Source organism: Amphimedon queenslandica, unplaced genomic scaffold, assembly GCF_000090795.2.
Source record: "Amphimedon queenslandica unplaced genomic scaffold, v1.1 AMPQUscaffold_13519, whole genome shotgun sequence".
NCBI lineage: Eukaryota > Metazoa > Porifera > Demospongiae > Haplosclerida > Niphatidae > Amphimedon > Amphimedon queenslandica.
This window is the reverse complement of record NW_003546245.1, coordinates 920,724-943,121: the sequence shown is the minus strand read 5'-3', so window position 1 is coordinate 943,121 and position 22,398 is coordinate 920,724. Positions and strand designations below refer to the sequence as shown.

The window sequence follows — 22,398 nt, the reverse complement described above, 5'->3', positions numbered from 1 at the left end:
TTATGTTGCATAAAAAGTTTGAGCCAATGTCGATCAAAATTGAATTTTTTTAACAAAACTTAAAAGTTGCTCCTAAGTCCCTGTACCATAGTAAATTTTTGCCAAATTTTGTTAACACTGACTAGGCCCCATTTTTCTAATACAATATACTTGTGTAGAATTTTAAAACTAATTTCAATCAAAATTTGATTTCAAGTTGCTCCAAATGCCACATACTCCATCGTAAGTACTATACAGTGCTTGCCAGCTCATGAAGCAGGCACTGTGGTCAAACCAGTTGAGAGAGAGGCTTGCATGTCATCACCAAAGCTCCCAGGTATATATCAATATAAAAAAAACGACAACAAAACTGAGCTGTACATGTACATGCATGTGTTTGCTGAAAAAGTAGAGAAATGGTGTGTGTGTGTGTGTGTGCGTGTAAATGTGTGTCCTTAATCTTCACCACCTCCTGCTCCAACCCCATCCTCTAAACCGTCTTCTTCCTCTTCTTCTAACTTTGCCCTCTTTGTTGAAGGGCCAATGTCCTCAATGCTTTTCCTCTTGCTGCTCTCTCCCAGTTCCTTTCTTCCGTCTTCTTCCTCTTCTTCGTCAAAATCGTGATCATCACTCGGAGGACTGTTGGTGGCATTTGGATCATATTCGTCTTCATCGTCACTCTAAAGGCATAGACAAAGAGGGACAGTCAGTTGGGTAAGCTCTCTCTTACAATTATTTCTCTCTGAAGATAATCAAGTCCTATATCATCATCACCACTCTCCTCCTCTTCTTCTTCCTCCTCCTCCTCCTCTTCCTCTTCCTCATCATCTACTACTTCTTTCCCTTCACGATCGTAACCATCAAGCACGTTCAGTTTTGGGAGTAGACTCCATAGCTTCTCTCTGTAGCCATTAAACTCTGTCAGTGGACAATTAAAGAGATCAAGGCTCGTAAGACCTTTCAATCCTTCCTATAATCAAGAGAGAGTTTTAATAGAGAAAGGAGGCTGCATTTACACAGCAACGCAAAATGTATCATTTTTTAACCGATACACTTTGAAGTTTCCATAGAGTCCTCATGTCTTCATTCGTTTCTGTGTAAACAGAAGCATAAAACAGGCACAAAATTGTACGGATTGAATAGGTTTCGTTGCAGTGTAAACACAGCCGGAGAGTGGCCATTGAGATACACAATCATCAATAGACAATTAGCACCAAAGACTGTTGATTGGATCCTTCCCAATCAGCTAGTTTCCAATTAAACCATTAATTTACATTTCTATCTCACCATTACATACACACTGTAAAGGTTTGGTATTTTTTTAAAACTCTATTGAAGGCATTATTAAAGGAGCTGTTACTAAAATAGTGTGTGAGTTACTATGTTACATACTCACCAATGGGATCATGTCATCCACAGATTCAAACTTGTTCCCAACGAGACTGAGTATCTCAATATGGGGACATACACTGACTATGTGTTCCACTGGCTCTTTACCTTTGAGATTATTATCGCCAAGCATCAACTGAAATTATAATTTCGTTAAGGTAAAAATGATAAAACCATAAAGGTTGTGGTCAAATATAAATTCTGATTACAAAATTCACCTAACCCAAGAAAAATAATTTTATAGACAAATTAACTGGAAATGCCCCACCCCACATTAACGATGATATTAATTATCAAGTAATTCCATTATAAATATCAATATGTACTTTAGTGGGTTTTAGCTTACAGTCTTGATTGATGGTAAAGATGGCAGACCAGAGACAGACTTTAGGGCACAATTGACAATCTCCAATTTCTTCAGTTGAGTGAAGGACTCTGTGATTCCAGATATATCTGCTGAATTGATGCCATGAAGAACAAGATCAGGTAACTGTATTAAAGAGTAAAATGTGAAATAGCTATAATTATTTACTTCTTCTGGCTTTTGGTCTCCAAGAGCTTCAAGAACAGCTTTCTCCATAATGATTAATGAGTGAGGGAGGATCACCTGCGCGCCAAGAGAAAAGGCACTGCGCATGCGCAGAACAAAAGACCGCACCCGGAAAATTCACATCCCATATCCACACTCATTGCTCGCAAAAAGATGGAGAGAAAACCCGAGAGAAAACCTGAAGATGTTGTCAACTTTGCCGCTGGCCCAGCAAAGCTACCAAGAGAGGTAAGAGCTAGCAGATGCTGTTAATCTAACTCGATTGCAGGTTTTGCTCGAGGCTCAAGTCGCTGCTTTGAACTGGGAAGGAACAGGGATTGGGGTCATGGGTAAGCCAAAGCCACATAGATGCTGCTCCTTACCTTGACTGTAACATTCTTTGACTGCAGAGCTAAGCCACCGCTCAAAGGAATTCGACAGAATACAGAATGAGTGCATCGGGACGCTCCGCCGACTAATCCAGATACCGGACAATTACAAGGTCCTCTTGCTGCAGGGAGGAGGGACTGGAGAGTTCGCTGCACTGCCTCTAAACCTCACGCAGTCCTCGGACGAGGTTGCTGACTATTTTGTAACTGGGACCTGGTCGCAGAAGTCTGCAAAGGAAGCAGAGAAATATATAAAGGTCAACTACGTTCTACCAAAAACAAGCAAATACATTGAAGTCCCTCATGAATCCAAATGGCAGTTAACGCCTGAGGCCTCTTATGTCTATTACTGTGATAACGAGACAGTCCATGGTATTTTCGTATTAGCACAAACTTTTATTCCTTTTTTGTTTTTTAAGGTGTGGAATTTCCAAGCATCCCTAACGTAGGCGAGGGCAAAACACTGGTATGTGACATGTCTTCTAATTTCCTCACAAGACCGATTGATGTATCAAAGGTAACGAATTCCATTAGACTATAGTTAACTAAAGCAAGCTATTATGTTTATGCACATGTTTATTGTAAATATTTTTTAATGTTGTAGTATGGTGTCATTTTTGCTGGAGCTCAAAAGAATGTTGGCTGCTCTGGAGTTACTATTGTTATCAGTGAGTAAACAATACTTATAGTATCAGCTCAAGCCTTCTCTATCTCTCTCCCTCTCTAGTTCGTGAAGATCTAATTGGAAAGACAAGGAAGAATTGTCCTATCATCCTAGACTATACAGTAAAGAAATACATGCATTGACCCATTGTGTATTCTCTACCTGTAGTCAATACAAATAATCTCTCTCTTATGTTCATTGTTTAGGTTCAAGCAGGGATTAATTCATTATACAACACGCCATGTACTTGGGCAGTCTATATACTAGGGCAGGTACTGAAGTGGGTTGAGAAGCAAGGAGGTGTGACAGGTAATGATTCCTTCCCATCATTACTGCACTAATACGTAATTCATTTATTTTTACATTGACAGCAATGCAAGCAAACTCGGCCACTAAATCAACGATGGTCTTTGACGTGATTGCCAGTAGCAACGGATTCTATTATCTTCCTGTTGCCGAGAATTCTCGCTCTCGTGTTAATGTGCCGTTTCGAGTCGGATCCGAAGAGAATAGGGAGAAACTAGAGGCGGAGTTCTTAGAAGAGGCGTCAAGTCGTGGGTTGTTACAGCTGAAAGGTCACAGATCAGTTGGAGGAATCCGGGCATCACTCTACAATGCTTTGATGCCTAATGACGTTGAGAAGCTAACAACTTTCATGAAAGAGTTCATGGAGAAGAAGAAATAGAACTAAATTTAAAAAATAATGTTAGAAAACTTAATAATTATGCTAATTGGCTTTGCTCTTTAATTTATTATTATTATTATTATTATTATCTTGAATTTTTCTATCACTATTTAATTTATTATTCATGAATGTAAGTGTTTATTTAAGACAATCAGGTGAGAACACAATAGTTATCAGTATAATATAGAATAGTAATGTGCTAAAAGGTAACCTTTCTCAGACCATTCTCCCCACTACTGCAGTGTGCAGCAAATTAAGATGAGAGCTCCAATTCTCCACTGCATCATATCTAAGAGCATCATACATAATAATAATAATGAACTCTGCTTGAAAAATTGTCATAATTTTAACAATGCACATCACATGTGATAATACTAAATCCTCCCTTTGGAATTAAGGTAACAAGGACATGATTAGTGCTGATTGCTGAATGGTACTATCAACAGCAAGAGTACATATGTTCTTGCCAATAGTTAGACCACACTACACTTATAGTACGTAACACTACTACACATGTGGTTTAGGTTGTCATTTAGGTACCTGGCACTTCCTTGCAGCATAGCGTCCAGCTCTAATATCTGCTGAACCTGATCAATCTTTCCTTGAATAGTCTTGTCAAGGATACAAGCAACTAATAGAGATTCCACTTCGATCGGGTCTACTTTGAGTTCCTATGAAAATGGTTGGAAATGACGAGGTGCTTTAAAGTTAAATTCAACGAGGCATACCTGAGAAAGGAAATCGATCCTCACTCGAGTGTAAGGACGAATCAGTTTAATGAGCACTTGCTGTCTGATGTTTCTCAGCAACTCCTCAATATGCTCTCTTATAAACTGGTCTTCCATTATCGTGCTCCTAAATATTCAATTAATCTATATTATTGGTACTATTTCTGATAGTCAGTACCTATTGCTTTTAAGGATCTCCTCAAAACCAACAATGTCATCGTTCTGATACGCGCTGACAAGATTCGTCATTGCCACAATCTCAGGATTGTTACGATAAGGCTTAGCCTACAAAAGAACAAAAGTTTAAACGAAAATCAAAAATAGAGCATCATTGAAATGCTTCGGTCCAAAAATAATGTAGTGATTCCAAAATCATCAACTCACTTCTTGTGAATCGAAAGGATTGATAGCTGATTTCATTAACATGTTAGCCAGTACAAGATACTTAAGACAGGCTAATCGTCTATACACATTACAAAAAGATGATATGGGGGTTGCAGTTAAAGACTTTAATACCTTGGGCTTCCTGATTCATCATAGTTCTTGAAAGCCTCAAAAAAATCAGTGTGAGACTGACTGAACTCTCCTTCTCTTAGATGCATCTTTCCTCCGCATTCTGTAATAATACATTAAATTATTATAATATGATTATTGAGTGTATACGAACCTCTTATGACTCCCATTATTAGTGGATGAGGGATGGCTGACTTGATTCGCAACGACTGCTCGTAAAGTGCCTAAGCACAAAACAAACACACAAACAAATTAATAAACAAACAAACTAATACGTAGACACCTTTAATTTTTTGTTATTCTTCTGAGCTGTGTACATTTGTATCTCAAGTGCATAAACTTCTAGTAATTGAGTGCCTTTCTTTACATCATCTTCACCTTCAGCAGTCTGCAGTACAATATAAGTATACACTGCATGCATTACTAAAGCAAGGCTATACATGTAAGTAGAGACATGCATATACAATGTCATGAAATATGTGTATCTGACTGATAGTCTAATACAGGGTTTCCCACAAAGTGTATGCTAAGTGGCTAAGCAACATACTGAGATAACAAGCACTGCAACTTCAAAAATTCATAAGAAATCTAATTTTGATCGGAATCAGCCCAAACTGGACAAACAGCATCGGAACATGTATATGTATCAGAAAATATTATAAAAATGTAGAATTCTCTCCTAGCCATTTTTTGACAAAATACCATGGAACAGGGCTTTCTAGAAAGCTCTACTGGCAAGAAGCTAAGGACTATACCAAAATCTTGTGAAAAACCCTGGACTCGTATTATCATGAATATTAATGATTTACTTGACAGGAAAGGTGGAGCTGTTTAATTATTCTAGTTAGCTTGTTGAATTCTCCTTGATCAAAACACAGCTTTCCCAGCTACAATGGAAACAATGTCGTAAGAGTTACTCCTCATCTCTCCTCAATCTCTCACCTTAACATTTGTCTTAAACCAAAGTCTGTCATTCCTAGCGTCTTTAAGAGCTTCAAGAGTAGCTTCATAAAAATCTTGTAAAAGGTCAGCCTACAAAGAAAGGAGTAATTGAGCTGATTCCAAGAGAAGTAGAGAGAGACTATGAACCTGTTCAGACGTTGAGATGTAGTCAAGAATCGAATTGATGGACTTCTCTGAATAGTTTCTAGTAACAGCTCCCTGGAATGTGAGCGTTTGTGCATATAATAATCAGCCCATTCTCAGCTTACCCTCATGTATGTTAGTAACTTCTTGTAGCAGTTCATCATTTCATTGTTTTGCCTCTAAAAATGAACCAAAATCATAAATATGCCATCAATAGATGCATACTATATTATACTAAAATGCAAATTGGGCTATAATTTTTAGTTCATTAGACACTGATGTCCTTGTGCTATTAAAATTAAAATTTGATCCAATTCTGATCACTGAAAGGTGTGAGTCAATTTTTTTTTACAATACTCAATTCAATTTATTACCAGTCTAAAGTGAAGTTTCATCATCTGCTTCAATGCCTTGAATCCCCATTCCCCTTTCTCTTCCTCAAGCTCCAGTACTTGTGCAAAAGACGAGAGAGCAGCCTCTGGCTCGTCCTCCTTCAGTGCCTTGCTGTTGTAGTACTGGTTCTCTAGATCAACGTCAGGCTCCTCCTCACTCTCGCTGTATTCCTACGATAAGGAGTTGATTCGGGAGAGAAGAAATTAAAGTTTGAGGGAGAATATCAGCTCACGTACCAATGGGTAGCTCTCATCACTCAAGTCGTCATCGTCCGCCATCTTTTATTCTAATTAATGCCCCAATAATTAAAATTAGTTTTTAAATTTAATTAATTTTAAAATCAAAAAAATTAATTAATTTAAACCAATGATAATAGTTAACAATAAAATCAAACACATCCGACACTCCTTCCTTATAAAGTATCCTCAAACACACACTACTAACTCAATTTCACATTGAGTGAGCGTATTTTAGACGGAGTCGGTAGCTTAATGGAAGAGTTCTGTATATTCTTTACAGCTGATATCGCACGATTAGGCGCAGAAGAAACCGTCGACTACAATACAAAAAAAGAATTACTAAATTTATCATAAAATAATTTCATTTCTAATACCTTGATGCTCATCGTGGGGCTGGACTCTGACTTCTCCACTTTGCCTTGAGCTTCAATGTGTGTCACCACTTCAGTAATGTTAGTCTCCAGGACCATGCCTCCCATACATATTTCCTATTGTGTATCATGACATAATAATGGGCTCAGTTCATACAGACACAACACACATTAACTTCATTTCTATCACATTATAATTAAATGCAATACTCAAATTGGTTTTAAAAGCAATCAAAGACTTTATCATAACAAGGTAACCCACTACATGCTGATATTGATTGTACTTCCTTTTTTTAGATCAATATGGCTTATACTGCACTACCTGTAAGATATTATGAACTTTGTCAACATGGAAGATTAGATCTAGCTCGCAAACATTCTCAAAGCAGCGATCCAAAGTTTCCACAAATACCTGGTCACAAGAAAATATTGTAAAATAATACATTAAGTTTTGTGCACGTTAAACGTTTGATAGTAAAATAAAGACCTAAAATGAAAAGTAAGTACCTGTATCAAATCTAGAATGCCCAGTTCGCTCTCAGATGCATCGACACAGAATATAAAATAAAGAGTGGCATAATGTCTGTAGATGAGTCTGTGCTCTCCCTCCCCTAGTCTACTGGGTCCCTCGAGGAAGTTACAGACGGTGTCATCCCTCTTGCTCACCATGTGATACACCTCCTTGATGATGGTCTGCTGATCATCCTCAGACTGTCAAGTAAAAAATAATGATACTTTAAAACCTGGTGCTGCTTGTCGTACTTACATAACGGGTAAAGAACTTGACAAGGCGAGGTTTGCCTTGATTATTGAACACTAAGATAGCCTTTATCATTGTTCCCTTAGCTTTCTGTCTCTCGGTGTAGTATCACAAGACTAATGGGCGTTCCTTAATTTCAATATTTTCTTGATAAAAATTAATGATAAATAAAATTATTTACGGTACAGTAAAAGATTTGACGGCGGTGGCCAAAGCTCGCCCAGTCACACCATTAACTATTATGTATTGTAACAGTTCCTCGGCTGAAGTGAATTCTGTGTCTTTATTCCTTCCGCTCACTAACCCTCCAAAAGATTGAAAGATAGAGTCTTCTAATTGTCTCACACTTGTCTCCAAGCTATCGTTCTCTTGCTTGAATTGAGCAAGTTTCATCTTGAGCGTTGCTAAGTTCCTTTCTTGATCACTGACACTGTCCTCCAGTCTACTGTTCTCAGATTGCAAGTCATTGTTGACCCTCCTCAATCGCATTAACTGTGAATTTAGCTCTGCAAAATACACATTCATAATTATTTTTTACAAAAGGTTTAGTAAAACATGCAAATTTGGAGCTCAACTTATCCAGAGTCTAAATTCTACTAGCTAGCTATATGGGAGAATGCACACTGCAGGGCTATCAGGCTCGTGTGACTGACTTTATAAAGTTTCACCAACTTTTATTATGCTCCAAAAATTCCGGAGTGAATATAGAAATATCAGTTCCAGGGACTTTAACTTCCTGGACCAGCGTTGGTGGAATACTTTTACTAGTAATAGGAGGAGCTTCTGATGGTGATGGCCTTGATGGAAGAGAGGCAAGAGGAGGGGGAGGAGGAGGAGTGGATTTTTTCTTCCTTCCTCGCTTCTTTGGAGCTGGAATGCTTTCATCTTTAGCCGAGTTTTTCCTTTTTCTCGTTCCTTTTTCATACAATAAAATAATCCATTAATTTACAGGGCCAGTACCTTGTAATTCTTTGACGGTGTCGGGATATTTCATCATGAGGTAAGACATTTCTCTTTTATATTTCTCTTTGCCAGCAAGAGTAGCAGATAGATAGACCTGAAAAAGTATAAATTTAATGTCAGTAAGAATCAAAATTATACACAACTCCAATTCTGCTAAGTGAGCTAAAAAGCATCTTTCATGAGCTGACAAGCACTGCAATAGTACATGCATGTACATGGCTTTGGACCAACTTTAAAAATTCATTAAAAATCAATTTTGATCAGAATCAGCTTAAACTTGCTACATAACATAATGTAACAGAAAAAAATATTAAAAATGGAGAATTCTCTCCTCAGTCATTTTGGCAAAATTTGGCCAAAGACCCTGTACTATAGTACAGGGACTTTGGCCCAATTTTCGAGTAAATTTAAAAATTCATAAAAATTTAATGTGTGGTTGGAATTATCTCAAACTTTTGATACAGCACAAAAAATGCATTAGAAAAATTATAAAAAAAGAGCACTACCAAAATCCTGTGAGAAACCCTGATATATATGTTATACAAAATATTAAACATGAATGGATGTATTACTTTAAATCTCGTTCAAGCAAGTCAGTCAACAAAATGATAAAATTAATCGGAGTGGCCTAATTACAAATACTGGTTGTACAATATACTACCTGTTTCTCTTCCATAGAAGAATCTTTCCACATCTGGCTTAGGATGGCATTGCCCTCTAATAAATTAACTCCATTCAATTTAGCATCATTCTTCCTTTTTTCTCGACAAAAGTACAGGAAAGCAGACATCGGTTTCTTGGGCAGCTTGACCAGCTTTCCATCTACAAAACTTGCACCTTAAATTAGATACAATGATTGTTAAATTCCCGAAACTGGTTTTCATTACCAAGCTGAAGCTCCAGCTGTTCTTCATCTGCCATTTTGTTTGTGATGGTAAACAGGCGGGGCTAAAATATGGCCACGCCCATATTGAAAGTTAGAAATCAGGTGGAAAATTTTGTGTTTACAAAACTGTGCATTTTCTTAGCTAGAATTCTCCTTTTCAATGTCTTCAGCTGCTGCTCGACAAGATTCAGAGGACTTTGAGGTCTCTGACTTGGTGTGGGCTAAAATGAGAGGGTTTCCTCACTGGCCAGCCAGAGTAAGTTCCTACTATAAATAATGCTACACCTATAAATTATTTGTATATTTAGGTACTACCAAAGCCATCAGGACAGCATTGCCCTTCATCAAACTCTTATTATTTATTTTTCTATGGAACTCATAATGTGTGAGTATTTGTGCATTATTATTATTATATCCAAGTATAACATAATAATTATTGTACTATCACAATAAAATAATGTATATATACATTCTAGTTTATTGTTATTTTTTATTATTCTGCATTTGCATACATGTTAGTGCATGGCTGCCAAGCAAAGACATAGTTCCTTTCAAGAGGTATCAGCAAAAGTTTCGTAAGAATTCCCAGAGGCAGAGACCCGGGCTCTCCGAAGCAGTGTGGGAGATCGAAGAAGACCCAGACCTACAGGTATCGGGAGACGGAGCACTCTTGAAGAAATTTATGAAAAATGGAAGAAAGGTACGTGTATGTGTGTACTTGTAATCATGTCACATTAACACCATTAATTTTAGTATAAGCGGAAATCTAGCTCTAAGAAAGAAGACATTTTAAAAATTAAGACAGAGCCGATAACTCCTAAACAAGAATGTCCTGATGCTTCGATAACTGTATGTTTTGACTTAATATTTTTCTTTTTGTATGTGTGTATTTTTAAAATAATTATTATTGTGAAATATCTCCTTTCTCTATTCTCTTTGTTATGTCTCCTTTCTTTTATGTGTCATAAGGAGGCTGTGTCTCAATCTGGTTCGATTGCTACGAGAAGGTCCGTTCGTCTTCAAAAGAGTAGCTCTTCAAGCCCTGCCATTTCTACTAGCCAGAACTCACCATCTACAGCAGGAACTGTTCCTTTATTGCAAGATGAGTCTCGTCCTCAAAACTCTCCCAAAGATAAAACTGAAGTTACGATTGACGATAAAAATGAAGATACAAGTGAAGATCCCTTACAGATCCCAGTATCATCAGCTGCTAAGAGAAAGTCGTCAAGTAAAGCAGCAGCTTCTCCTAATGTCAGTACTAGGAGAAGTAAACGTATTAATAATAGGACGCCACTCTCTGATAAGATAAAAGTAGAATTGACGTCAAATGAGGAAGTGGCTGTATCAGATGCTGTGCAGGATTCTATGGATCTTGATCCTGCACATGTAGAAACTAGAGCAGACATGAGGTATTTAAATGAATCTAAATAAATCTAAATTTTGATTGGAATCAGCTCAAACATAAGGATAGAGAATAAAAATGGATAATTCTTTTAATTTCAGTTTTGATTAAATTTGGTCAAAGACCGTGTACAGGTTTTGGAGCCATTTTTGGAAAAAACTATGGGTTATAGCAAGAGTATATAATACTTAAAGAGAGTATCGAACTGCCCTATACAAGCTGCTGCATGAGGGCGTATTTGCTCAAAGTCACAATCCGCATACTCCAGTATACTTTATCAATGAATATAATTATCGCGTAGACATTGAGTTGCCATTGTCCCGAGTTGGCAAGTGCTTGGGGCACAAACTCCTGGATACTAGCAGCACTACCTTAGTAGTTCATCTTTCCAGCCTTCTTTCAAGTTCCTTTCTTGTATTGGAAGAGATTGCCAAGTTTTTAAAAGCTAAGGGCCAGATAATGTTGCCACATGGTGGATCACGTGATATGGTAAGTATACTGGAGTATGCGGATTGTGACTTTGAGCAAATACGCCGTCATGCAGTAGTCTTCTATAGGGCCGTTCGATACTCTCTTTATATATTATATACTCTTGGTTATAGCCTTGGGTATTTTTCAAATTTGGCCGTTTTTTAAAAATGGTCATAACTCAAAAAATTGAAGTCGGAATCAGCTCAAACTTAGTTCTACATAGCATAAGGACATCAATATGTATCAGAAAATGTAATAAAAATTGGGAGTGATTTTGGAGCCATTTTTCGGAAAAAACTATGGGCTATAGCCTTGGGTATTTTTCAAATTTTGGCATTTTCTTAAAATGGCCGTAACTCAACAAACATTTGTCAGAAACAGCTCAAACTTTCTATAGAGCATAAGGACATCAATATGTATCAGAAAATGTAATAAAAATTAGGGGTGATTTTGGAGCCATTTTTTGGAAAAAACCATGGGCTATAGCCTTGGATATTTTTCAAAATTTGGCTCATTTTAAAAAATGGTCATAACTCGAAAATTTGAAGTCAGAATCAGCTCAAACTTTCTATAGAGCATAAGGGCATCAATATGTATCTGAAAATGTAATAAAAATTAGGGGTGATTTCGGAGCCATTTTTTGGAAAAAACCATGGGCTATAGCCTTGGGTACTTTTCAAAAATTGGCTCGTTTTTAAAAATGGTCATAACTCAAAAATTTGAGCTTGGAATCAGCTCAAACTTTCTACATAGCATAAGGACATCAATGTGTATCAGAAAATGTAGTAAAAATTGGAGGTGATTTCAGAGCCATTTTTTGGAAAAAATCATGGGCTATATAGCAAGGCTGCAAAAGTCGTGGCAGCCATTTTGTTTGGGGGTGAATTTTACTTAGTAACGCTACCGCATTACTAATTATACCCTTAGTTATTCTCCAAAAATTGGCCTGTTTTTTTAAATGGTCATAACTCGAGAATTTTTTTTTGGAATCAGCTCAAACTTTAGTGCATTGTCTTTGGTCAGATTTTGAGCAACTATAAAATGTTAAATGTATTTGGAAATCATAATCTAAAATATTTTAATGTAGGCCCACTGTTGCGACTGAAGAAGAAGAAGAAGTGATTATTAGTGACAATGAAAATGCAAGAACGAATGAGAATAGTGACCTTGCTGAGCTGATGAAAGACAAAGATCATGAAATGGAAGCAGTGGTAACAGCACAAGAAAAACCTTGTGATGAAGTTGCAAGTACTGCTGGGACAAATGAAGCCATCAATAGTCATAGTTCTAATGGAGAAGAGGTAGTAGGAATATCAAGAGAAGATGACTCCATTAAAGCAGGAATGGCTGTTGAGAGATTAGAGATATCGATTGAAGAAATGGCAGAAACACAGACAGATATTGTAGAGGAAACGATTGCCGAGGACAAGAAACCCAAAATAGAAATAAAAGTATTAATCTCAAATGTAGAGAAACCCATTGAAGAACGACCAGTAAGAACAACAACAATGACAGTTGAAGAAAAAATAGAAGAAATGAATCTTACAGTCGAGATAAGGGAACCGATGGGAGTAGGGGAAAAAACTGAGGAAATGGGGCTGGAAGATAATGTAGAAGAAATGATGGCAGTGGAAGTGAATACAGAGGAAATAGCTGTAGAAGAGAGTCCAGTGGAAGTAGGAGAAAAGACAGAAGAAAGAATATTGGAAGAGACAGAGGTAATAACAGAAGAGGTTTTTATGGTTGAAGAGGTAAAGCCTAACATACTAGCTGAGATTCCATCGGGAGAAAAGACAGTGGAAGCAGCCATGGTTGTAGAAGAAGCAATGACAGTAGAGAAACCAATGACAGTGGATGAAGCAATGGCCATGGAAGAAGCACCAGCAGTAGAGAAACCAATGACAGTAGAAGAAGCAATGACAGTGGACCCTGAGACCACAGTGACTGAAGAAGAAGCTGCAATTACAATTGAGCTAGCACAAGTTAAAATATCAGGAGGTCTTGGAGAGGAAGAGAATTCAAAAGATAGAGCTAAAATGGAAGAGCAAGTATTAATTGAAACAGCAAAAGAAGAGATTAGTAATATAGAAATATCACTGCCTCCAGCAGCAGCAAATGCTCCCTTTATACAGTCTAGTGATACAATGGAGATTAATGATTCCATAGATAATAATACTAGAGGGAAAAATAACACTGTTACAGAAAACAAGGATCCAGTAAGTCAAAATGATGGTATGAAAACAGCAGACAAAGGATCGTCTAACAGCAAAGATGAATCAGTCCAAGAGGCAGTTACAAATATTCCTCTTGAGGCTGAAGACAAAGCAAGTTCTGCTAGCAATCCTGCGGTTGATCTTCAAGGTGGCAAGCAATCTGATACAACAGCAAAGAAAACAAAGCCAGCAGCTACTGAAAAGACAACTGAAGACTCCAGGTGCATTATTATGGCTTTAAAGGTTTTTATAATAATTTTATACATGTAGTACTAAAAGGCAGAAAGTCAAACCTCCACCTCAAAGACCAATATCCGATTGTAAGTCTGTGTGTGTTCTTTTGTATGTACATGTACTTTTACTATTTTAATAGCCATGCTTACTGTTGAAGCTCTTCAAGCATACAACTACAATTTAAAAGTATCTTTAATTGTTGGATCTGCTGTAAGTACACAAATACAGAGTGTCATTCATTTTGAAGTGTACATGCACACATAGGAACCACAGAAGGCTTTGAAGAACCTACGTGGTCTAATGGACTATCATTTCTCTGCTTCTGACATTGTTCAAGTCAAAGACCTGGTTGTTACATTAAGAAAGGTATCATTATACATTATACCACTTTTAGCATTACTACATTACCAATTAATGAATCCTGTGTATATGTTCAATTAATAGGTTCGTAGGTATAAAGGTAACAGTAGAGTGCGTAGCAAAGCTAATGAAGTCTACAATAAAATCAAGGGTCTCTTTGTATGTGATAAGGATGTTAGTAGTAAGACAGTGACTGATGAGAATAATTGTGTTCAAGACCAAAGTGGAGTCGATATCAAAAAGAGAAAGGTTGTATTATTGTTCAAACTAGTAGATTTCACTCTTTCATTTTTGCATACTGAGTATAGGTTGATGAAGAAAATCCCAGTAAAAAGGACAATATTATATTAGAAACAGATTCGGGTGACAGGGAAGATGAGGTATAACATTGACACTAATTACTTATTAACTTTACTAATTTTTTCCAGTCAATAGTTAGGAGAAGTAGACGCTCTGCCCTGCGTGGGCGAGTAAATTATGCTGAGCTATCCAGTGGTGGCCAGCATTATTCCTCAGATGATGATGATCAGTTGGTACCAGAACTATGATGCATGTATATAATATATATAGCACAAGTATTACAATTGTGCTTTAATTATATTTCATAGATACACACACAAGCATTGCAACTCTGTCCACTCTCACACTTGTACACACTCATTTATCCTCATCCGTCAGTCCAGTAGTAACTATCTATTTATGTTGTATTATGATAATGTAATGATTTCTTGCAGCCTGGAATGTTTTCATCTCTCTTATAGCAACAGCTCCAACGCTATAGTTTTATAATAATAATAGTAATAAATTGATAATAGGTGTTGGAGTTGTGACTTACATTCTATTGGAAGAGAAAATTTAAAAAATTAATGATAACAAGAATGCATTGTAAGACTTACAAACTATTGGATCCGTGATGATGTGTTAAGAAAAAAATGAAAATAAAACATTAAGTGAACAACAAATTCCTTATTGGACTTACCAACTAAAGAAAATTACACAATTGCTTATTACTTAAGGCACAATAATTATGACAACTTACAAATTTCTAAATGATGGGAGAAGATTTATAAGATGCAGCATTATAAAAGTAGTTAATAACAATAGATAAAGGTAATTATAATTTGGCTTACTCCTGGATGCCATTGACATGAGTCCTCTGTGTTTTCTTCAACATGATAAAATGTCTGACAATTAATACATTCTCTAAAGCAATCATTAGCACAACTCAATACTGGTAAATCCAACTCACTTTATTTCTTCATTTGTTTGCACAGCAGAGCACAAATGTCTCATCTTGCTAACCTATAATAGGAACAATTTTAATAATGATTTTTGATACCTGATCCAGGGTGTCCCACAAAGCATGCTGTGACAAGCACTATAATAGTACATGTATATTTTTCTGGCTTTCCCAGACTAAATGGCTTTTGGAGCAAGAGTATTATGCCATCATCCTATGGGAAACCCTGACCTGATCTCTTGCAAGGTCTCGTTCTCTTGATACTAGTTCCAGTTCTTTTTGGAGTAGCTCATAAGCTTCAAACAATTCCTCACTGGCTTGGATTGCAGCATCACGCTCAAGCTTAACCTATACATTATCAAACTAACATAACATGTTCCTTGTCAGCATATTTACCGCCAGTAGCTCTTCTTTCATTGATTTAAATTGTTGTGCAAGTTGTTCAAGCTCTGTTGCTGCAGTTTCACATTGATTAGCCATTGCTTTAATCTTTTCCAGTGCACTGTCTCTCTCAGACTCCAGGGTGGCAGACTGTGACTATATAAAAGTATAATTTATTATTTTGTGTCCGTGTTCCTATACCTTTGCAATGTCCCTTTCTATTGTTACTCTTATAAGTTGCTTTTTAAGCTCTTCCTGTCCTGTTAAATTACCTGTTATTTCTTGGTTTTCTATGTCCTCCTTTATTTTGCATATTGTATCTAGTGTATGCTCTAAATTAGGTCTTTGTTTAGGATCACAAGCTATTAGAGATTTCAATAAATCAAAATACTGCTGGTGACAATAGGCACCAGGTAATTCAGCTATATCAGATTCACCGTAAGTCACTACTCCTTCTTTCATGTAGTTCAATGGATAATCAGGTAATGGATGCTCTCCACATGAGCCCACTTCATATAACAGCACACCAACTGCAAATGAGGGCTGTCCTTTATAGCATAATAGCCTTTGTGCCAGTGATATGGGTGCTGCTGAAGGCTGTTGCAAGCGTGACGTTGATGTTTTATAGCTGTAATACTGTGAGAGTAATTCTGGGCACAGGTGAGCTCGATTACCACCCAGACTCAAACCATGACACCATTGGGTGCTCATTGTTGAGTCTGAGAACTGCACTGCACTACCAAAATCACACAATACAATGTGAGGATTGTCTTCTTCTTCTCCTCTGACAAGACAGTTAGCAAGCTTTAAATCCAAATGACAGATCATGTTAGACTCCAGATAACTGGCTGCAGAAAGTATCTGTGAACTAATAGATAGGATTATTTTAAAGTCGACCGGTTTGTTCTCTTCCTTTGTTAAGAACTCTTGCAATGTTTGTGGATGATAATCCAAAACAATGAACTGTCCTTTCCTAGTAAAGTGCTTGTCTTTTGGAAAGCTCTTGCAAACTTCTTGAGGACAGCACTCCACAAATTCCATTGGTATGACAGAAACAAATTGACACCAGTACTTTATTATTTGGGGATGTGGAGGGAGGCTAGAAAGAAGGAGCCACTCGTTCTCAAAATGGTTGGAAAGGACTGAAGATGAGTAGTCATCATCTGTGAAATTGAATATCAATTTTACAGCATAAAGCTTGCTTGGGAAGGGATGGCCTGCTACTCTACAATAAGATGCAACTACTATTCCATGCTGATCTGCACTTAAGAGATGAGAGATGAGGAAATCTGTGGCTCCTGTCTTGGAAAGAGCAGTTTCTTCATCCATTATTATATTGCAACTCCCAGCCACGCCCTAGCTAGCAAACTGAAAATGGGAGGTGCTGAAGAAGTGATAACAGACACACCCACGCATCCCGGATCCCTGTTAGCTTGAAAATGGCGGACAGTTCGGAAGCACAGCCAGCTGCACCTACCAGTGGAAGTGGTAAGAGATCTCGCGTTGGGTCTTCAGCTAGTAGCCAGGGTGAACACGATGCCCCTCATTCCGAAGCACAACTTGCCAACACTCACTTGGAGCATCTCTGCCTGTTGGATATGTTCACTCATCCTCACACCTTGAGAAACACTGGAATCATCTGCACTATTGGTGAGAAACTAACCTATTTCAACCACACACACACACGTACAACACATGTGTTTTATATGTTAGATATATTGTATTTTATAATTAAGCTTTGATCTCTTGTCATGACGTATGATATGCGTTTGTGGTGGGTAAAGATGAATAGCTTAAAATTATCTTAAACTGTTTCGTTTGACTCTTTTGTCTAAAGACAAGTCCATGAAAGCCTCTTTGTATTTTTGTATAGCATGTACATTTGTACATGTACGCCATAGTACGTCTCGATAGTATTGATATTCTTCACACTTCACATGCTTTTTTCCAAAATTGTTTCCAAAACTTTACTAGCTATATTGATACCCCTAAGTAGAAAGCTTGAGCTGATTCTGATTCAATTAAGAAAGGCAAATTAAATTCAATTGCAAAAAAAGCAAATGCCATAAATATAATTGATAGGATTTTTTAAAGTGTCATAAAACAAATAATTTACAGCTTGTCCCGTGAATGTGTAATGAATATCACAATATTAGTGGACCCCCCTTGCTTTGTGCATGCTTCAGAGGTGAATATGGTTATATGTACGTGCAGCATTGTTTATTATTTATGATCATTATAGGATGTTTGCATAATCACGACGTAATGTTTTTGATTTACATGTACATGTAGGTCCTGCTAGCCAGTCGGTGAGTGTCATGAAAAAGCTCATTGATGCAGGGATGTGTATTGCTCGCTTGAATTTCTCACACGGAGAGCATGCAGTAAGCTTAATTCCAAATAAAATTTTGTTTAAATTGTATCTCTAACTTCCTCTCTTCTTAGTATCACAAGCAAACTATTGAGAATGTCCGTGCAGCTAATAAAGAGATGCCTGATAAGTATATTGCTATTGCTCTTGACACTAAAGGGCCTGAAATAAGGACTGGGCTCCTAGAAGGAGTGAGTTGCATGTAATTTAATATTCATATACAAAGAGAGGCGATTATTTAATTATTATTGTGTACTATATATGCAGGGTGGGTCTGCAGAGATTAGCCTCAAAACTGGTGACGTGCTGACATTGTCCATAGATGAAAAGTATAAGGACTGTGGAACTGGTTCCCTCATCTATGTGGACTATAAAAACATTATTAAAGTAAGAGAGAGAGAGAGAGAGGGAGGGAATGAAATACATGCATAAATTTTGTAGGTTGTCAAACGTGGTGAGATAGTATTTGTTGACGATGGTCTTATTTCACTTAAAGTCACTGATAAAACTGACACTACACTCATAACTGGTTAGTTTGTGCCCTGTGTATATACTGATCCCTCTCTTACTGTATAATAATTGATTATATAGTTGTTCAAAATGGTGGGAATTTGGGCTCAAGGAAAGGCGTTAATCTTCCCGGGATTGTAGTCGATCTGCCAGCTCTTTCAGATAAAGACAAGAAGGTCAAACATATTGCCTTAAGTATTACATTACTACCATCATATTTTTTAATTATTCGTATCATTATTATTGTTGGTATACCTATTGTAGGATCTTGCTTTTGGGGTAGAGAACAAGGTTGATATGGTCTTTGCTTCTTTCATTCGTAAAGCTCAAGATGTCCACGACGTGAGAGCTGAGTTAGGAGAGAAAGGAAAGAACATTAAAATCATTTCAAAGGTACACAAAATATCACACACGACTTGCGTGAACAAAACTTCATTGTGCAGTGATATAATGTATGAGATGAATTCTAGCATTTTGTCTCTTATATCCACTGCCTTTTTGCCATGACCATAGCTCTATTTTGAATGTAAAACTATTTTTATAATTTTATACATGTCCTTAAGCAGTGTATCAACTTTGAGCTCATTTCGATCAAGTTTGGATTTTTTATGAATTTTAAAAGTTTCTCCAAATGCCACGTACTGTATTGTAGTGCTTGTCAGCTCATGAAGCATATGCTTTGTAGGAAACCCTGTTTAGCTTGTTTAGTATAATTTTATAGCTTTCTCTCTCTCTCCCTCCACTTACATTGTATCTGTCTCTCTCCAGATTGAGAGCGAAGAGGGTGTGCTTAATTTTAATGAGATTGCTAAAGCCAGTGACGGTATTATGGTGGCCAGAGGTGATCTCGGTATTGAAATACCGGCAGAGAAAGTTTTCCTTGCACAAAAGATGATGACTGGTCGCTGCAACAGGATTGGCAAGCCTGTTATTGTTGCAACTCAGGTAAATGAACTTAATGCTATTAAAATAGTAATATTAATAATAATAATGATAGACTAATCTGTTTGATCATGGGTTGTACTAATGATAATATTATAGTATAATTATAGTAATGGTATTATAGCTATGATCGTGTTTTGGTTGTGATAATGGTCTTGAGGGATTTTTTTGAGTTGTCAGTGTTTGTCCTTTTTGACCTACAGCTCTTGAATTATTAAACCCTTTTCTATTCTCTTTCTCTCTGTCTTTTTCTTTCTCTGTCTCTGTCCCTCTTTCTTTCTCTCTAGATGTTAGAGAGTATGGTATCAAAGCCACGCCCTACAAGAGCAGAAACAAGTGATGTTGCAAATGCTGTTCTCGACGGAGCAGATTGTGTGATGTTGTCAGGGGAAACAGCTAAAGGTATGGGAAACCAGCAACACACACTTGATTATTATCATTGATAGCAATGATAATACTGTTTATTATAATTTATTATTAAGAATGAGCTAGTATAGACAATGTGTATTGATGATCCAAAATGAAAGATAAATTTTATGCCCTTTGCTTTTATTATGACACTGATGAGGGCTATCAGATTATCATTGTTTACTGCTGCGTGCACGCTTGAGGAAATTGGTATAAATCAATATCTATTAGAAGATCAAACAATATTCTCTATTAAGTTTGGCATTGTTATATTGTATTTGTATAGAGTTCCAGGAAATTTGTATTTGCCAGCAGCAGCAGCAAGAGGATGGGGTTATTTTTTAATATTGTCAGGCCAGCAGGAGCTAACATAATTATGTCATTGTTTAAACAAATTATTTACAAATTTTGTATTATTTGTTTTTGTCATCCCTGCAGGTAAGTATCCAGTTGAAGCAGTTGACATAATGCACAGGATTTGCTGCGAGGCCGAGTCTGCAATGTTCCATCGTGTGGTTTTTGATGAGTTACGTCTCTTGACTCCCAAACCAACCGAGACACTGACCACCACTGCTATTGCAGCAGTTGATGCAGCTTTCTCTCAGAGTGCAGCAGCCATCATATGTCTGACTACTACAGGAAGGTAATATAGTCATATTGTATTTCTTGATGACCTAATGCAGTCACGGCCCATTGAGTTCTTGTGCTACTGTGTCAGTGTGTACTTCAGACTACACACATTCGATCACTTGATGACGTATAATTATTATATCATATTCCTTATATACATTTCCGTCTAAAAATCAGATTATAAAAAAAACATATCGATATCTCTGCCAGAAATGCTTAGTAAAAGAAAATCACACTCCTCTCCTGCCAAATCTATTATGATGTCATTATATGTGTCTAGTATTTGTTATTATTATTGTTATTATTATTGTTGTTATTGTTATTATTGTTATTATTAATCGTGCATTCTATTTCTAAAGGACTGCATTCAATTTGTCTCATTTCCGTCCTCATTGCCCCATCATTTCAGTCACTAGAGATAAAGAAGTCGCTCACATTGTAAGTGCCTACATGCACAGTACAATATCATGTACATGCACAGTACAATATCATGTACATGTACTTGTGTGGCCTCTGGCGTGATTTGAATGACTGCAGTAGCAGACGTAGGTACTTTTTTGTTGTAATATTATTATTCTTCACAGTGGTTTTACAAGAGACGGCGATAGCATACAATAAATTAATTACAGATGTTTGATCTAGTTTCATAGTATAAACATACAGTATATTCTTCAGCCAATAGAGCCCTTACAGAAGCAAAGTAACTTGATCATTACATGATGTGTGACCATAGTGATCAAATAAACTAACATGTATCACACTCCCATGATTATCAGGATTGTTCATTGTAATTAAATTTTAAAGTATTTTTAAGATGTGGTTCTCTCTATTGTGGTGGAGGACACCATGTCCTTATTATACTTCTCAGGATGTGTTTTATGAGAGTGTGTCAGTCTTTAGGCTTGAGAGCCTGTGGTTGTGCTGTGGGTAACTGTATAAGTGCTTTATCTTGGTTTGATGATTAAATGGTTGAGTACATAGGGTAATTGTGTCTCATAGTGACTCAATTCCTTTATTACATTTTTAACAATGTCTTAATGGCCAAGGTATACTTAAACCTAATGAATATTTTAAAGCATGCATGAATGTGATACGTTCATCCAATGTATACTATTAAAGTTTATTTTTTCCTCATAGTGCCATCTCCATCGTGGCATACATCCACTGGTCTTCCCTCATCCAAAGGATAAATCAGACTGGGCAGACGATATGGAGAAGAGGTTCCTTTACGCCATTGAGTGGGGGAAAAAGAAAGGGTTCATACAGAAAGGCTCAACCATTATTGCTCTTAGTGGTTGGAGGCCTGGACCAGCTAATACAAACACTATTAGGATCTTAAATGTGGAGTAACAGACTTAAGCCTTCTCTCATTGTGGACACTCATTATGTAGTTACATTATAATACATAGTCATAGCTAGCTTAGCTTGTAGTGTGTAATCTTCTGCTGCTGTTATAATAGTCAAGCTATTAGTATTATTTGATTAAAATTAAAAAGTACACACTTGTGCTTTATAGTTATTATTAGCATCTTACGAGACTGTGTTCTGTGATTCATAAATAATAAGTGATGTGAAAAGGTTATATCATACACAGTACATAATCATACACAGTAATATTCGTCGCTAACATCGTCTAGTTGATAATAATAATAATGGTCAATG

General features: G+C 36.9%; 8 protein-coding genes across 9 annotated transcripts; 3 read left to right on the top strand and 5 right to left on the bottom strand.

Annotated features, from left to right (window-relative positions):
• Positions 1-277: 277 nt before the first annotated feature.
• Positions 278-2,006, bottom strand: LOC100633283 (acidic leucine-rich nuclear phosphoprotein 32 family member E-like). Its single transcript, XM_003382884.3, has 5 exons — positions 1,901-2,006; positions 1,715-1,858; positions 1,376-1,504; positions 710-949; positions 278-659 (listed from the first exon to the last, which is right to left on the bottom strand). Exons 1-5 carry the CDS (start codon positions 2,003-2,005, stop codon positions 435-437), a joined length of 843 nt encoding a protein of 280 aa, XP_003382932.2. The 5' UTR covers position 2,006; the 3' UTR covers positions 278-434.
• Positions 2,007-2,052: 46 nt separating this feature from the next.
• Positions 2,053-3,690, top strand: LOC100633156 (phosphoserine aminotransferase-like). The gene is made up of 8 exons (XM_003382883.2): positions 2,053-2,146; positions 2,187-2,247; positions 2,308-2,658; positions 2,706-2,803; positions 2,891-2,954; positions 3,014-3,072; positions 3,157-3,259; positions 3,322-3,690. The coding sequence occupies exons 1-8, from the start codon at positions 2,072-2,074 to the stop codon at positions 3,633-3,635; spliced, it is 1,125 nt and encodes a 374-aa protein (XP_003382931.1). The 5' UTR covers positions 2,053-2,071; the 3' UTR covers positions 3,636-3,690.
• Positions 3,691-3,744: 54 nt separating this feature from the next.
• LOC100633029 (COP9 signalosome complex subunit 2-like) lies at positions 3,745-6,658 on the bottom strand. The gene is made up of 14 exons (XM_003382882.3): positions 6,592-6,658; positions 6,337-6,525; positions 6,088-6,141; positions 5,966-6,037; positions 5,819-5,908; positions 5,686-5,763; positions 5,160-5,264; positions 5,031-5,100; positions 4,880-4,979; positions 4,748-4,826; positions 4,542-4,648; positions 4,364-4,490; positions 4,176-4,306; positions 3,745-3,924 (listed from the first exon to the last, which is right to left on the bottom strand). Exons 1-14 carry the CDS (start codon positions 6,631-6,633, stop codon positions 3,852-3,854), a joined length of 1,317 nt encoding a protein of 438 aa, XP_003382930.1. The 5' UTR covers positions 6,634-6,658; the 3' UTR covers positions 3,745-3,851.
• A 46-nt stretch (positions 6,659-6,704) lies between these two features.
• On the bottom strand, positions 6,705-7,855 carry LOC100632902 (AP-3 complex subunit sigma-2-like). Its single transcript, XM_011405960.2, has 5 exons — positions 7,732-7,855; positions 7,473-7,676; positions 7,288-7,377; positions 6,969-7,082; positions 6,705-6,911 (listed from the first exon to the last, which is right to left on the bottom strand). Exons 1-5 carry the CDS (start codon positions 7,798-7,800, stop codon positions 6,795-6,797), a joined length of 594 nt encoding a protein of 197 aa, XP_011404262.1. The 5' UTR covers positions 7,801-7,855; the 3' UTR covers positions 6,705-6,794.
• A 12-nt stretch (positions 7,856-7,867) lies between these two features.
• LOC100636771 (high mobility group protein 20A-like) lies at positions 7,868-9,663 on the bottom strand. The gene is made up of 5 exons (XM_003382743.2): positions 9,576-9,663; positions 9,350-9,525; positions 8,686-8,782; positions 8,398-8,640; positions 7,868-8,231 (listed from the first exon to the last, which is right to left on the bottom strand). Exons 1-5 carry the CDS (start codon positions 9,607-9,609, stop codon positions 7,903-7,905), a joined length of 879 nt encoding a protein of 292 aa, XP_003382791.1. The 5' UTR covers positions 9,610-9,663; the 3' UTR covers positions 7,868-7,902.
• On the top strand, positions 9,652-14,995 carry LOC100632776 (hepatoma-derived growth factor-related protein 2-like). The gene is made up of 12 exons (XM_019998175.1): positions 9,652-9,830; positions 9,883-9,959; positions 10,094-10,274; positions 10,328-10,423; positions 10,544-10,983; positions 12,535-13,881; positions 13,931-13,980; positions 14,034-14,104; positions 14,159-14,260; positions 14,339-14,503; positions 14,563-14,634; positions 14,683-14,995. The coding sequence occupies exons 1-12, from the start codon at positions 9,735-9,737 to the stop codon at positions 14,800-14,802; spliced, it is 2,817 nt and encodes a 938-aa protein (XP_019853734.1). The 5' UTR covers positions 9,652-9,734; the 3' UTR covers positions 14,803-14,995.
• LOC109583027 (uncharacterized) lies at positions 14,945-17,187 on the bottom strand. 2 transcript variants are annotated; one of them, XR_002185325.1, is made up of 9 exons: positions 16,077-17,187; positions 15,891-16,031; positions 15,726-15,842; positions 15,504-15,556; positions 15,385-15,457; positions 15,294-15,299; positions 15,151-15,236; positions 15,090-15,092; positions 14,945-15,029 (listed from the first exon to the last, which is right to left on the bottom strand). XR_002185325.1 is itself a non-coding variant. In XM_019998187.1 (7 exons), exons 1-7 carry the CDS (start codon positions 16,914-16,916, stop codon positions 15,201-15,203), a joined length of 1,266 nt encoding a protein of 421 aa, XP_019853746.1. In that variant the 5' UTR covers positions 16,917-17,187; the 3' UTR covers positions 15,137-15,200. The 2 variants fall into 2 exon arrangements, 1 of the variants encoding a protein (XP_019853746.1); XM_019998187.1 differs by lacking the exons at positions 14,945-15,029; positions 15,090-15,092 and having other exon boundaries at positions 15,137-15,236.
• Positions 17,188-17,280: 93 nt separating this feature from the next.
• Positions 17,281-22,236, top strand: LOC100632648 (pyruvate kinase PKM-like). Its single transcript, XM_003382879.3, has 12 exons — positions 17,281-17,525; positions 18,168-18,259; positions 18,321-18,437; positions 18,514-18,633; positions 18,688-18,775; positions 18,838-18,932; positions 19,021-19,149; positions 19,525-19,701; positions 19,986-20,100; positions 20,545-20,749; positions 21,096-21,174; positions 21,874-22,236. The coding sequence occupies exons 1-12, from the start codon at positions 17,315-17,317 to the stop codon at positions 22,084-22,086; spliced, it is 1,641 nt and encodes a 546-aa protein (XP_003382927.1). The 5' UTR covers positions 17,281-17,314; the 3' UTR covers positions 22,087-22,236.
• The last annotated feature ends 162 nt before the right edge of the window (positions 22,237-22,398 follow it).